Source organism: Salmo salar, chromosome ssa13, assembly GCF_905237065.1.
Source record: "Salmo salar chromosome ssa13, Ssal_v3.1, whole genome shotgun sequence".
NCBI classification, from domain to species: domain Eukaryota; kingdom Metazoa; phylum Chordata; class Actinopteri; order Salmoniformes; family Salmonidae; genus Salmo; species Salmo salar.
In genome coordinates, this window is record NC_059454.1 from 81,507,793 (window position 1) to 81,523,747 (window position 15,955).

The following is a 15,955-nucleotide window of genomic DNA, read 5'->3' on the forward strand; positions in this document are numbered from 1 at the left end:
AATGAGCTAGTTGTAAACTTGGGATGATTAGATGGCCGTGATGGTATGAGGGCCAGATTGGGAATTTAGCCAGGACACCGGGGTTAACACCCCTATTCTTACGATAAGTGCAATGGGATCTTTAATGACCTCAGAGAGTCAGGACACCCGTTTAACATCCCATCCGAAAGACGGCACCCTACACATATGACCGATTCTGTTGGACCAAACCTCATATGCAATTAGCGAGTTGAAACCGTTTGTCAGAGAGGGAGAAGTAATCTCTCATCTTTATTGTTGTGAGTGGTAGGGGGAGGAATTGGGTGAAAGAGGCAAAGCGACAGACTTTGGCAAGGTTTCACTCTCGCCAAAATCTGTCAAAAATAATCTTAATGCGTTACTATGCAATTATTTTGAACCTAAGCTTGCCGCCTGCCTTCCCGTCTTTGGGACAACGACTCCCATTGTTAGGGCGGAGACATGAGCATCTCGTTATTATATACAGATCTCTGGTGTAAATGGGAAGGTGGGTTTCCAGGGTTAGAGTAGTGCAGAAGTTGTCATATGCTGAGGCTGTGAAGAAAGTAGAGGAAGATGGGTCAAGGTGGGGTAACCTGAGAGGAGTGGTGTGAGTAGTAGATCTGTACCAGTACAGAGGGATAGGCCAACAAGTGATATATTTCAGTAAGATTGGATTTTTAGCAATGGTTATCAACTGTACTGCAGGGATGGAACGTAAGTCACAGAAAATTGAGGTTGTGGTGGCAGCTGCAGAGAGGTATTTGGATGTGCAAGACTTGACATCAGAAGTTACAGGGTGTGTTAAGTGGTGGTGTCCCATCCTTTCAGGTTGTTGGCCTGAAGTAGTACTAACTAGATTTAAATAGTGGAATAGGGTGGTGTTTTTTGTGAGTGTAGTGTTAGATGGTAGGGTATTTGTAAAATAATAATAACAATAATAATTAAGCAAAGTATAAGGGAGTTGTACTCCAATCTAGTAGGTTGCGGTAATGAAACAATTATTGGATGCCAACCGCCGTTAAACCTCATCGAAGAAGAAATGAGAAGGCGCACATCACAGAAGAAGCGAACGAGACCAAAAAGACAACATGAGAACAAGCGGACATGAACGCTCATAACGAAAAAAAAAAACTAGATTATGTGATACATGCATTTGGAATATCGCGCAAAAACTTACATTTGAAATAATCGATTTAATTCGATATATCGCCCAGCCCTATGGATAGGGTCTAGTCGCGAAAGTGCAGACACGAAACATCGGGAACCATTTTGAGAATTGTAAACATTCGTCATGGATGCTTGGCAGTGCTCGTTTTAGCTCAATTCTCAATGGCAGTGGTGGGCTACTAGCTAGAATAATTATAGAGAGACAGTGAAATAAAGACTAATTTAAAATCCAATACGTTTTTGGTATAATGAAAGTATCAGCATGGATGCAAAGCAAAAGCTAGAAACGTGCTTGCTTATCATAGAGATAATCATTTAGCGCGAGCCAACTTACTCCCCACAGAATTTCCTCTTTGACCGACCTTTCTTTTTCTTTCCACAACAATCATTTGAAGTTATGATGTTGGCGTGTCAACTATTTGTGAGTGTAGTGAGGAACTCAAGGACACTATCACGACATGTCACTACTTGGTCTCCGGTTGGAGCAGCATTCAATGCCCAGCAGAGGAAAGTTGATTTGTTTCAGAAGAACGTGGTAAGTCAGCTAACGTTTGCGGACCGCCATAATAACAGAGAAGAAGTTAACTAGCTCCATAAAATCCCAACCTATATTAAATGTCCTCATTGTCAAAATCACCCATAATTGTATTCACTAGAAAATACTTGCTCTTTTATAAATGTGTCAGTTGGGGTTGTTGTAACGATCAACCTTGAAAACCAAGAGTTGGCCACACAGACTTTTGACATGGCATTGTACGTGCTATATTTGCACAGGGATTATTCGGGGTTCCAGGGTTAAGTACTCCGGCTGGTTTCGAGGTGGCTCAGCAACGAGCGCTCAGGGAAACAGAACAGCTGGTAGAAACAGCCTGTAATAACCCACCAGGCGCCCTGACTGTGGAGACCTTCGATCAACTTTCTGACAGCCTTTGCAAAGTGGCAGATTTGGTAATGGCTCACAGTCACACTCAGAGATCATTGGCATCATTGTTGTTGTCAAGCCAAACTCCTCCCTGTTGAATATGAAACACTCTTGATGTTGTATTTCTTTTCTTGCAGGCAGATTTTGTCAAAGTTGGCCATCCAGACCCTGCCTTTCGGGATGCTGCTGAGAAGGCATGCATAAACATTGGCACAGTAGTAGAAAGGTATGAACCCTCTTCCGTAGTTTCTCTAGTAAAGTATTACATGATGTCAAGCAAAACACTTTTTTAATACATTCTTTCTTTGATGTTTTCTCTTTTTTGCCCTGATAGGCTGAACACTAATGTCGAACTGTGTAGGAGTCTCAAGAACCTACTAGATAACAAAGAGGTTCTGGATTCTTTGGACCCAGATACAAGGCATGTACTATTATCTTGTCTTTATTTTCAGTTCAATCATTTTTTTATCTTCCTGTTTGTACGATGAGTAGCAGTGCATTTTGTCTTTTGCCTGACGACTCAAACTGAATTCTTCCGCTGCTCAATGTTTGCTACATATTTCATTGCAGAGAAGAAACTAATGTCCGTGGGCGTAGAGTTTGGCCGGAGCAATGAGGTTGGGTAGACAGGCAATCTTGTTTTACTGATATTTCGCAATACATTTTGCAGGAGAGTAGCAGAACTGTTCATGTTTGATTTTGAGATCAGTGGCATTCATCTGGATGAATCAAAGGTTAGTGATGTGATATAAATGACATTACTAGCCTATCACTTACACTTCATGGAATATATTTTTTAATCAATAATTGTCATGTACACATTGATTATTAGCCTACTAAGCCACATCCTCAGGGAAGTATCACCACAATGTGAGCTTAACCTAAACAGCACCTCTGTTTCAATGTATAAATCTTTTTCCCAGAGAGGGAAGGCGGTGAGCCTCAATGTCAACCTGCTGGATCTGAACAATGAATTTCTAAATGGCACCCACCTGCCCAATAGGATAGAGAAGACGGCCCTACCAGAACACATCCGACACTGCTTCTCCATAGACGGCAACTCCATCCAGATTGGAGGTCTCCATGCAGATTCTCCTGATGAACTGGTGTGTGTGTGTGTGCAACCCAGAGGTTTATCTCTATACATAAATAGTGGTCTTCCAGCTACCATCCCATGGTAGGAAATGGTATTGGGCATGTTGGTTTGTTGTGCATTAGCCTATAGATATTATATGCTTGTCCTTTTCTCTTAGGTGCGGGAGGCTGCTTATAAAATCTTTCTCTTCCCGAATTCAAGTCTGCTGCTTTGTCTGGATGACCTGTTGACTTGTAGGAATGAGCTAGCCAAATTAGTGGGCTATGAATCTTTTGCACACAGGGCTTTAAATGGAACTATGGCCAAGACTCCAGGTAAAGTACTCTGGCTGTTTACCTAATTTCTTTGTGCTCTGCTGCTTGGAAGAAATATTTAATTGATTTTATGATTTTTCAAACAGAGAAGTGTGTACTATGCTGTGTTGACCAGTGTGTTTAGTATGTTTTTGTTTTGCAGAGACTGTCATGAAATTCCTTGAATTGCTGACAGACAAACTCTCGGACAGGTATGGTAGGAGTCAGTGAGCCAGACACTGGCATGAACACTGTACAACACATCAATGTTTTGCCCATCTCAAACATACTGTAAATGTAGCACATGCTCACACATTAATGTCCCTATTCTTCAATCCAGAACTGCCAAAGATTTTAACCTGATGAGGGATATGAAGATGAAAATGAACTCAAGAAGCACCGTGAGTCATCTTATAAATCTGTTTAAGTAGCTCTCATGGTTCTGACATCCATGTGTAGGAGATCATGACAATCCTTCTGCTGTTTGATGTTTCAATGGTTTTTTTTTTATCTAAGGAACTCATGCCATGGGACCACTCCTACTTCAGCAGCGCTGTGCGGGCAGAGAGGTAAGATACCTATACAAAGGTATACAGTACTGTAAACCTATGTGTATATTCTAAGTGGAAATAATATAACTTGTCAACAAGGAATTGTTGGTAATCTCCTAAAGAAACTATTGAAAGGTTGACGGGAGTACCTGAGCTTTATTTTCTACTAAAAGGCCTCTAGAGGGGGCTTGTGTATTGCTTAACATTATTCGGGAAACGGTCTGTAATAACATAGCCTTACGAGTGTCTGTGTATGTTTGTGTGTGCAGGTATAAGATCGATCCCAGCCTGTACAGTCCTTACTTCTCCTTAGGGGCCTGCATGGAGGGCCTCAACATGCTGTTCAGCCAGCTGCTGGGAGTCTCCTTCCAGAATGAACAGCCCATGGCAGGAGAGGTGTGGAGTGAAGAAGTACGCAAGCTGGTGAGAGAACAGTCTCTGTCTGTATGACACTCAACACCAATTTCTGGGGGCTCCTTTGAGTGAACCAGCAGAAAATGTAATAGTTGCTGCTTGGCTTTTTGTCATTTTAAGGCCCATCGTTTCTGTTGGGGATGGATTTTATTTTAAGCCGTCCTAAATGTCAGTTGGTTCTCTTAACAGGCTGTTGTCCATGAGACCGAGGGTCTTCTGGGATACATCTACTGTGACTTCTTCCGAAGGCCTGACAAACCACACCAGGTAAGACAAGCTGCTGCAGAAATACTGCCTAAAGCCCCTGCGAAAGTAAGATACCAATGCTGATCATATCAAGGCTTTCTCTGTGCTCCCAGGATTGCCACTTCACCATCCAAGGGGGGCGTCTTAAGGAGGATGGGAAGTACCAACATCCTGTGGTGGTGCTGATGCTGAGCCTGCCCCCTCCCACACGTAGCACCCCAACACTGCTCAACCCCGGCATGATGGAGAACCTGTTCCACGAGATGGGCCACGCCATGCATTCCATGCTGGGACGCACGCGTTACCAACATGTCACAGGTAACCTGAGTCCAGGCCAGAGCCCACTGCTTTAGGAGGGATTTCCCCTGTCTCTCATTATTGCATTGCATATGTTGCACATTTGCTTAGCAGATACATTTATTTGCTTAGTGGACACATTTATTTGCTTAGCAGACACATTTAGTGAACTACCATATGATTAATAGGCCTACAGTCTTGTATTTGTATGACCTATGATACAGTGCTAGCATGGCATGCTATCGTGAAACATTTTATGACATAGTACAGTTGGTAAACAATCTCTTTTGTGAGAGACTCATCTTCTGACTGGTCTTTTCCAGGTACTAGATGCTCTACTGACTTTGCTGAAGTCCCCTCCATCCTCATGGAGTTCTTTGCCACAGACTATCGGGTGGTAAATCAGTTTGCACGGCACTATCAGACCGGACAGGTGGGCAGCACAAGTTCATACCTGTCCTCTGTAACTTTCCCTCACACACAACACAGCCATTCTTAAGATTATGTCATCTATATGGAGTAGCAGTAGTTCTTGAGCTGTTTGTCTACTGCTGTGGTCCACAGATACAGCAGTGTCCTAAGCTGTCCTATCAGACTGTCTGTTATAATAATGTAGACTTTGGCAGCCCTTCTTTTGCCCCTTTGGTATGATAATAGTTCTGAGACGCATCACTAGCTCTGCATAAGCTCTGAACCAAATGCTCTCGGCTGCACTTGAACACACGTTGGTTTTGTGTGAAGTCTTTCGTCATGATTTTGAATCAGACTGAAAGTCTGTTGATTTGAGACTACAAACAGTCAAGCTAATAGAAAACTATTTATTTAGCCAAATACTGAAGATAGCAGAGGTTCACCATACAGAAGACTCGATAGATGGGTGTGTTTTGTTTTTCTCAGAAATATTTTGTTCTATTTCAGCCCCTGCCCAAGAGCATGGTCTCTCGCCTTTGTGAATCCAAGAGAATCTGTGGGGCTGCTGACACTCAGCTTCAGGTATAGCCACAGTGGCAGTTTGTGTGTCTTTTCAGTACTTATTAAATAAAATGATTGGTGTGTTTTATTTTTTCCTAGGTTTTTTATGCTGCTTTGGATCAAGTGTATCATGGCAAGCCACAAAATCGGTCAACGACAGACATTCTAAAAAAGATGCAAGAGAAATTCTATGGACTACCTTACGTTCCAAATACTGTAAGTGCCTAGATATCTTAGTGAGTCTCATAGTACTGAAACGGTGGACGATGTACTGATCTGTGAATGTCAAATCCTTTGGGGCTAAATAGTAATTAGACTATTCTCTCTACCGGATATAAACCATCTGGTTTGTACCCCCCTTACTGTGTGAGAGAGAATTTATATCCACAGAGAAACATAAAACAGAATAGAACAACCCAGAGGCTATTTCTTCTCAACTGTAATTACAGTTGTGGGGAAAATGTGGACAATAATGATTTTCTCCCTGAATTGGCTTACCACCACAGCGAACAAATATCTACTCCGTGAGCCCATTTTATAGTAATTTTACATTAGTTTGTTGCCAAATAGCAGAGCTCAATTTTTCCCTGGGGTATGATAAAAGTCGTTTCCCAAATGTGAAAAGACCAATTTAGGTCGGAATGAAAAATGATGCTGTACTTCTGACTGCTTCTGATCCTTTTTTTATTTACAGTTGCAAAATGTGGTGTTTTAATTTCAGATGCAATTTAAGTTAGTGACTGGCCATACAAACCAAACTGCATTTGTTGACTGCAGTGATCATATGGAGCCACTTTCAACCCGGTCTTAGTTTAGAACATGTTTGGAACTGTGACACTCAGCAAGTCTTTTGATAGGTCCTTATCCGTCATTGACCGTGAGAAGCAAAGGGGAGGTTTCCCACTGGATTTGGATTAAAACAAGTCACCACACAGACAGCCGAGCTCTTATCATTAAAATAAGACTGTGTAGGAGTTAGAAACAACTGGCCAGAGAGAGAGAATACACAGAAGCAGCATCATTCCGAAGAGAAGATGGGTACTGCACGTCTCACTTATGTTCTGTAGCCAATTTAGTCATCTTCTATAAGGTGGGTGGCACGTGGGAGAGAGGTTTGAAAAAATATTTTCAGATTGACAATGTTGCTTTAATACAAAATATATTCAATCGAAAATATGGAAGTGTCTTTCAGTGCTGGGGTTAATTCCACAAATGCAATTCAAATAAAATACCCTCCCTGTAAATTCCATTTAATTCAATTCCAGTTCAGTTTTTGAATTGAGGTAATTCAATTCCTCTCAATTACAATGTTATATAAATTCCAATAATACAATTCCCAATTCAATATTATCCCCAACAATTCAACAAATTCAAATTGAATTCAATTCCCTCAGGCTTTCATGCTGATCATGTCACTCACTGTTCAGACAGCCTAGCTATACTGGAAATATATAAAAAGAAGTTGAAATGATTTAAAACAAATCCTACAGGCCATTTTTTATAATAACTACATGAATTCCATTCACTGGAATTTAATTGGAATTCAATATTTGAACATTTCCGAAAGATAAAAACAACATTAATTCCAAAACTTGAAGATTGTTGAAATTCGAATTGAAGTCAACGTAAATTCTCTACTTAATGTGTGAATTCAAGAACTGAATTGGAATTTCAAATTAAATTGGAATTGACCAATTTTTAGATAAAGATGGGTAACTGGTATTCTTGTCCCTAGGCCTGGCAGCTGAGATTCAGCCACCTCATTGGGTACGGTGCTAAGTACTACTCATACCTCATGTCGCGCGCCATAGCCTCCATGGTGTGGAGGCAGTGCTTTCAAAAAGACCCCTTCAACAGGTGAGAGAAACTCACCTGACCCATGTTGTAAATGCAGATGTTTTATTTTCTCAAAAGTTCTTTCGTCTGCCATGTGAAGTCTCTATTTTTTTATTTAACCAGGTAGGCCAGTTGAGAACAAGTTCTCATTGACAACTGCGACCTGGCCAAGATAAAGCAAAGCAGTGCGACACAAACAACACAGTTACACATGGCATAAACAAACGTGCAGTCAACACAATAGAAAAATCTATATACAGGGTTTGCAAATGTAGTAAGATTAGGGAGGTAAAATAATTACATTTTATCAATTAAACACTGGAGTGATAGATGTGCAGAAGATGCATGTGCAGAGATACTGGGGTACAATTCATTTTACAATTCATTCCAGTAATTGGCAGCAGAGAACTGGAAGGAAAGGCGGCCAAAGGAGTTGGCTTTGGGGATGACCAGTGAAATATACCTGCTGGAGCGTGTGCTACGGGTGGGTGCTGCTATGATGACCAGTGAGCTGAGATAAGGCAGGGCTTTACTTAGCAAAGACTTATAGATGACCTGGAGCCAGTGGGTTTGGCAACGACTATGAAGCGAGGGCCAGCCAACGAGAGCATACAGGTCGCAGTGGTGGGTAGTATATGGGGCTTTGGTGACAAAACGGATGGCACTGTGATAGACTGCATCCAATTTGCTGAGTAGTGTGTTGGGAGGCTATTTTGTAAATGACATCGCCAAAGTCAAGGATCAGTAGGATAGTCAGTTTTACTAGGGTATGTTTGGCAGCATGAGTGAAGGAGGCTTTGTTGCGAAATAGGAAGCCAATTCTAGATTTCATTTTGGATTGGAGATGCTTAATGTGAGTCTGGAAGGAGAGTTTACAGTCTAACCAGACACCTAGGTATTTGTAGTTGTCCACATATTCTAAGTCAGAACCGTCCAGAGTAGTGATGCTAGACGGGCGGGCAGGTGCGGGCAGCGATCGGTTGAAGAGCATGCATTTAGTTTTACTTGCATTTAAGAGCAGTTGGAGGCCACGGAAGGACTGTTGTATGGCATAGAAGCTCGTCTGGAGGTTTGTTAACACAGTGTCCAAAGAAGGGCCGGAAGTATACAGAATGGTGTTGTCTGCATAGAGGTGGATCAGAGAATCACCAGTAGCAAGAGCGACATCATTGATGTATACAGAGAAAAGAGTCAGCCCGAGAATTGAACCCTGTGGCACCCCCATAGAGACTTCCAGAGGTCCGGACAACAGGCCCTCCGATTTGACACACTGAACTCTATCTGAGAAGTAGTTGGGGAACCAGGCGAGGGAGTCATTTGAGAAACCAAGGCTGTTGAGTCTGCCGATAAGTATGCTGTGATTGACAGAGTTGAAAGCCTTGGCCAGGTCGATGAAGACGGTTGCACAGTATTGTCTTTTATCAATGGCGGTTATGATATCATTTAGGACCTTGAGCGTGGCTGAGGTGCACACATGACCAGCTCGGAAACCAGATTACATAGCGGAGAAGGTACGGTGGGATTTGAAATGGTCGGTGATCTGTTTGTTAATAACTTGACTTTCGAAGATTTTACTTTAGGGAACTCTCTACTAGCTGGATTCACTCACACTAGTCTGAACATGAGTGACAAAAAAATGACCAAACACCCACATCACAGACATCACTGTGATATCAGGGGATTTGTGTTTAGAAATGGAGGATTGTTTTGCCTGGGGTGTTATGTTTTTTTCAGAGCTGTGTTTTTCTCTCTGCTCTTTGTGTCTCTGTGATGGGGGCTTGTAGAGTGGCAGACTACAGTCAGTGGCAGTGAAAGCACAGCTCAACCCAGAGGAAAACCAAGCCAGTACAGTTTTCAGACATATCCTTATCTCTCTGACATAAACCCCAATCCTATCTCTCTCTACCTCTCTGTCTCTGCCTATTCAACCCTCCATTTAATGTCCCCACACAGGGACATGGGAGAGCGATATAGAAGGGAGATGCTAGCTCATGGAGGTAGTAAGGAGCCCATGCTTATGGTGCAAGGTAAGGAGCTCACACTCAGTCACTATTTTTCTTGGCCGCTACCGTCCTCCCTTTCTTTAGGGTTCTTGAACTCTTTTTATCCTATTAGTTCCTTCCCCAGGTCACCACTCCTGTATGTATAGTACAGTGCCTTCAGAAAGTATTCACAACCCTTGACGTTTTCCACTTTTTTTGTGTTACAGCCTGAATTTGAAATTGATTAAATGTTTAATGGTCACTGGCCAACAACACACACTATCCCATAATGTCAAAGTGGAATTATGTTTTTCAAAATGTTAATAAATCAATTAAAAAGCTGAAATGTCTTGAGTCAATAAGTATTCAATCCTTTTGTTATGGCAAGCATAAATAAGTTCAGGAGTAGAAATGTGCTTAACCAGTCACATAGGTTGCATGCAATAATAGTACTTAACATGATTTTTGAATGACTACCTCATGTATGTACCCCACACATACAATTATCTGTAAGGTTCCTCAGTCGAACACTGAATTTCAAACACGGACCACAAAGACCAGGGAGGTTTTCTAATGCCTCGTGAAGAAGGGCACCTATTGGTTGATGCGTAAAAATAAAAAAAGCAGACATTGATATCCCTTTGAACATGGTGAAGTTATTAATTACACTTTGGATGGTGTATCAAAACACCCAGTCACTACAAAGATACAGGTGTACTTCTTCAGGGATTTCACCATGATGGCAATGTTGACTTTAAAACAGTTACAGAGTTTAATGGCTGTGACAGGAGAACTGAGGATGGATGAACATTGTAGTTACTCCACAATACTAACCTAATTGACAGAGTGAAAAGAAGGACACTTGAAGAGAATACAAATATTCCAAAACATGCATCCGTTTTGCAACAAGGCACTAAAGTAATTCTGCAAGAAAATGTGGCAAAGCAACTACATTTTTGTCCTGAATACAAAGTGTTAAGTTTGGGGAAAATCCAATACAACACATTACCGAGTACCACTTCCCATTTTTTGAGCATAGTGGTGGCTGCATCATGTTATGGGTATGCTTGTAATCGTTAAGGACTGGGGAGTTGTTCAGGATAAAAAAGAAATGGAATGGAGCTAAGCACAGGCAAAATCCTAGAGGAAAACCTGGTTCAGTCTGCTTTCTAACAGACACTGGGAGATAAGTTCACCTTTCAGCAAGACAATAACCTAAAACACAAGGCCTAATCTACACGACTTGATTACCAAGAAGACAGCGAATGTTCCTGAGTAGCTGAGTTAGTTTTTCCAAGTAGATTTAAGTAAAAACTATGGCAAGACCTGAAACTGTTTGTCTAGCTATGATCAACAACCAATTAGACAGAGCTTAAAGAATGTTTGGTAAGTGTTGCACAATCCAGGTGTGGATAGCTCTTAGAGACTTAGCCAGAAAGACTCACAGCTATAATCATTGCCAAAGGTGCTTCTATAAAGTATTGACTCAGGTGTGAATACTTATGTAAATTAAATATTTCTGTATTTCATTTTCAATAAATTTGTACATTTCTAAACACGTTTCACTTTGTCATTATGGGGTATTGTGTGTCGATGGGTGAGAGAAAAAAAAAAATGTCATCCATTTTGGTTTCAGGCTGTAACACAACAAAATGTGGAATAAGTCAAGGGGATAGAATACTTTCTGAAGGCACTGTATATTATCAACTTATATCATTTTGGCAAAGCCATCGATGCATAGTTTGTTTTGCTAGTGTATATGCCTGAGGCGCAGGCTTTGGCTACTTCAAACTCTTAATTATAGCTGTGTGATGATGGCAGTTGCTTTGCTTTTCCCTGGGTTTGGAAACAGGTAAGGGCTGCTACTATGCATCATGGCCCTCTGATGTCTCCCAGGTTATCCTGAAACCACCATAAATCTCAAGACAGGAAGCTTTATTTGTGTTTAAAGGAAAGATTCACCCATTCCCCAGGAATTGATTGAATCAAATGTTATTTGTCACATACACCGAATACAACAGGTGTAGACCTTGCAGTGAAATGCTTACTTTCAAGCTCTTAACCAACAATGCAGTTTTAAGAAAATACCCCAAAAATATGTAAGCGATTAACAAATGATTAAAGAGCACCAGTAAATAACAATAGCGGGGCTATATACAGGGGGCACCGGTGTCGAGGTAATTGAGGTAATATGTACATAGAATTATTAAAGTGACTATGCATAGATAACTGAGTAGCAGCAGTGTTCCGGGGGGGGCAATGCATTTAGTCTGGGTAGACATTTTATTAGCTGTTCAGGAGTCTTATGGCTCGGGGTAGAAGCTATTTAGGAGCCTCTTGGACCTAGACTTGGCGCTCCGGTACCGCTTTCTGTGCGGTAGCAGAGAGAACAGTCTATTGGCCCCGGTGATGTACTGGGCCGTACGCACTACCCTCTGTAGTGCATTGCGTTCGGAGGCCGAGCAGTTGCCATACCAGGCAGTGATGCAACCCGTCAGGATGCTCTCGATGGTGCAGCTGTAAAACTTTTGAGGATCCGAGGACCCATGCCAAATCTTTTCTGTCTCCAGATGGAGGTGTTTAGTCCCAGGATTCTTAGCTTATTGATGAGCTTTGAGGGCACTATGGTGTTGAACGCTGAGCTGTAGTCAATGAATAGCATTCTCAGATAGGTCTTCCTTTTGTCCAGGTGGGAAAGGGCAGTGTGGAGTGCAATAGAGATTGCGTCATCTGTGGATCTGTTGGTATTGTATGCAAATTGGAGTGGGCCTAGGGTTTCTGGGATAATGGTGTTGATGTGAGCCATGACCAGCCTTTCAAAGCATTTCATGGCTACAGACGTGAGTGCTACGGGTCGGTAGTCATTTAGGCAGGTTACCTTAGTGTTTTTGAGCACAGGGACTATGGCGGTCTGCTTGAAACATGTTGGTATTACAGACTCCGACAGGGAGAGGTTAAAATGTCAGTGAAGACACTTGCCAGTTGGTCAGCGCATGTTTGGAGTACACTTTCTGGTAATCCATCTGGCCCTGCAGCCTTGTAAATGTTGGCCTGTTTCAAGGTGTTGTTCACATCTGCTGCTGTGAGCGTGATCACACAATCGTCTGGAACAGCTGATGCTCTCATGCATGTTTCAGTGTTACTTGCCTCGAAGCGAGCATAGAAGTTATTTAGCTTGTCTGGTATTCTCGTGTCACTGGGCAGCTCTCAGCTGTGCTTCCCTTTGTAGTCTGTAATGGTTTGCAGGCTCTGCCACATCCGATGAGCGTCGGAGCCGGTGTAGTACGATTCCATCTTAGTCCTGCATTTGATGCTTTACCTGATTGATGGTTCTTCGGAGGGCGTAGCGGGATTTCTTATAATCTTCTGGGTTAGAGACCCGCTCCTTGAAAGCGGCAGCTCTACCCTTTAGCTCAGTGCGAATGTTGCCTGTAATACATGGCTTCTGGTTGGGGTTATGTACGTACAGTCACTGTGGGGACGACGTCCTCGATGCACTTATTGATAAAGCCAGTGACTGATGTGGGGTATTCCTCAATGCCATCGGAAGAATCCCGGAACATATTCCAGTCTGTGCTAGCAAAACAGTCCTGTAGTTTAGCATCTGCTTCATCTGACCACTTTTTTTATACACCGAGTCACTGGTGCTTCCTGCTTTAGTTTTTGCTTGTAGGCAGGAATCAGGAGGATAGAATTATGGTCAGATTTGCCAAATGGAGGGCGAGTGAGAGCTTTGTACGCGTCTCTGTGTGTGGGGTACAGGTGGTCTAGAGTGCTTTCCCCTCTGGTTGCATGTTTAACATGCTGATAGAAATTTGGTAAAAACAGATTTAAGTTTTCCTGCATTAAAGTCCCCGGCCACTTGGAGTGCCGCCTCTGGATGAGCGTTTTCCTGTTTGCTTATGGCGGTATACAGCTCATTGAGTGAGGTTTTAGTGACAGCATCAGTTTGTGGTGATATGTAGACAGCTACGAAGAATATAGATGAGAACTCTCTAGGTAGATAGTGTGGTCTACAGCTTATCGTGAGATACTCTACATCAGGCGAGCAAAACCTTGAGACTTCCTTAGATATTGTGCAAAAGTTGTTGTTTACATAAATGCATAGGTCCCCACTCTGTGTCTTACCAGAGGGTGCTGTTCTGTCCTGCCGATAGTGTATAACCCACCAGCTATATGTTCTTAATGTCGTTGTTCAGCCACTACTCAGTGAAACATGAGAGATTACAGTTTTTAATGTTCCATTGGTAGGATAAACGTGCTTTCAGCTCGTCCCATTTATTTTCCAGTGATTGAATGTTAGCTAGCAGGACGGAAGAGAAGGGCAGATTAACCACTCCTCGCCTGATCCTTACAAGGCACCCTGATCTCTTTCCGCGAAACCTCAGTTTCCTTCTCCAGCGAATAACGGGGATCTGGGCCTGGTCGGGTTTCTGTATTATATCCCTCCCATCTGACTCATTGAATAAGAACTCTTTGTCCAGTTTGAGGTGAGCAATCGCAGTTCTGATGCCCAGAAGCTCTTTTTGGTCATAAGAGATGGTAGCAGCAACATTATGTACAAAACAAATTACGAACAACGCAAAAAAACAGCATGGCTGGTTAAGAGCCGATAAGACGGCAGCCTTCCCCTCCGGCGCTATCTTGGAACATTGCTCAGAAATGCACAAAAATGAGAGCGTTCAAAATGGGTGAATATTTCCTTTAATTTGCACACTTAATTCAAAGCCCTATTTATGGTGATACTTTGTGGAAACTCTCCAGATAGATTTTTACATCCATTTAGCAAATGTTGAAACTAGATGTTATTCCATCCACTCACACCCAAAAAGCTAAACCCACTCTCATTAACATTCCCTGGAGTCACTCAGAATTTTGGCACTGGCTCTTGTTTTTCATAGCCACAGTTGCAGTGGGGCTCCTATTGTCTCAGTGGAAAGATGGGCTGACATTCATGATTTGTCGGTATTTGAAGAAGATCAAATACATTAACCAATGGCATTACTCTCCCATAGGGCCAAAGTGAGGTGTACATGGCTTTCATTTTCAATTGCTGTGTTAACTCGATCAGGTTCTGAGAGTTGACATGCATCCCTGGTAATTAACCTCTTAGTAGCTGTCAACATGACATGAGTACAGCCAAAGCTGAGTTGTTACAATACAGAACCAGCACAGATAATCAGTGGTGTATTACAGGCCAATTTGACATGGACCTGGTTGGATCTAGTTTAATTTCTGTACTTATGAATGAACTCAAACACAACGAATCCAGGTTAAAACAATAGCTCAATAGATACATTTTAGTAATTTAGCAGACGCTCTTATCCAGAGCGACTTACAGTAGTGAGTGCATACATTTCATACATTTTTTGTTGTTTTTTCCCCGTACTGGTCCCCCGTGGGAATCGAACCCACAACCCTGGCGTTGCAAACACCATGCTCTACCTACTGAGCCACACGGGATCCTGGTAGAGCACTACAAATAAAATATCAAGATTTTCTTTCCCCCGGACAAGTTTCAAATTTGTCATTGATGTCCTTATAAGTCCTTTATCTAAATCTGTCCCCCTCTCTCCTGGCCTGTTCCATGGTTTGCAGGCATGCTTCAGAGCTCCCCTACCATTGAAGAATTAGTGGACGCTCTAGTAGCTGACCTGGACACAGACTCTGTAACCTGCCGTGATGATTCCTCATAAGCAGATTGTACTTTTTTTTTTTATCTACTGTGAATTACCACTGGAAATTAGGGGCAGGGCCCCTCCCCACTTACCTCATCCTACGCTTGGCGATGTTGAATTTAAAAATTGATAATAATCTGCAGTGGCCTGATGAGTATGAGGGAATGAAAATATGAAGTGTGTATAATATTGTATTTGACTTGTGATGCATCCTTGTCCCATTGTGAATTATGAACCCTTATAAAATCCCCATGTTGCCAGTGCCAACCCTATATTGTCTTGTCTACAATTTTTTTGTTGTCATCTGAACGACTAGTGTTCTCTTACTTGGCTTTCACTCTCTAAATCTCTAGCTACAGGTTTCAGCTATTGAATGAATCACTCTTGAATGCTCATTTTTGTGAGATAGACAGTCAGCAGCCTGATTACTGAAACAAGTGAAAGAGCTGTGGGCCTGCCACTGTTCTGACATAGAGAATAAGGGGACGGTGGATGTCTGAA

General features: G+C 42.2%; 1 protein-coding gene across 4 annotated transcripts; it reads left to right on the top strand.

Moving 5' to 3' along the window:
* The first annotated feature begins 683 nt into the window (after positions 1-683).
* On the top strand, positions 684-15,726 carry LOC106567911 (mitochondrial intermediate peptidase). Of its 4 annotated transcripts, none has more exons than XM_045692252.1 (19): positions 684-1,702; positions 1,942-2,115; positions 2,227-2,315; positions 2,424-2,510; positions 2,760-2,823; positions 3,013-3,195; positions 3,343-3,499; positions 3,624-3,690; positions 3,819-3,879; positions 3,995-4,047; positions 4,299-4,452; positions 4,633-4,710; positions 4,803-5,007; positions 5,310-5,419; positions 5,905-5,979; positions 6,058-6,174; positions 7,694-7,815; positions 9,748-9,821; positions 10,004-10,122. In XM_045692252.1, exons 1-19 carry the CDS (start codon positions 1,565-1,567, stop codon positions 10,006-10,008), a joined length of 2,013 nt encoding a protein of 670 aa, XP_045548208.1. In that variant the 5' UTR covers positions 684-1,564; the 3' UTR covers positions 10,009-10,122. The 4 variants fall into 4 exon arrangements, with proteins under 4 accessions (XP_045548208.1, XP_045548209.1, XP_045548207.1 ...); XM_045692251.1 differs by lacking the exon at positions 10,004-10,122 and adding an exon at positions 15,375-15,726 and having other exon boundaries at positions 685-1,702; XM_014137795.2 differs by lacking the exon at positions 10,004-10,122 and adding an exon at positions 15,375-15,726 and having other exon boundaries at positions 688-1,702; positions 3,642-3,690.
* The last annotated feature ends 229 nt before the right edge of the window (positions 15,727-15,955 follow it).

Coding starts and splice junctions, on each gene's coding strand:
- LOC106567911 (XM_045692251.1), top strand. CDS start 1,565: ATGATGTTGGCGTGTCAACTATTTGTGAGTGTAGTGAGGAACTCAAGG. Junction 4,453..4,632: donor GTGAAGAAGTACGCAAGCTG/GTGAGAGAACAG, acceptor TTCTCTTAACAG/GCTGTTGTCCATGAGACCGA. Junction 6,175..7,693: donor TACCTTACGTTCCAAATACT/GTAAGTGCCTAG, acceptor TCTTGTCCCTAG/GCCTGGCAGCTGAGATTCAG.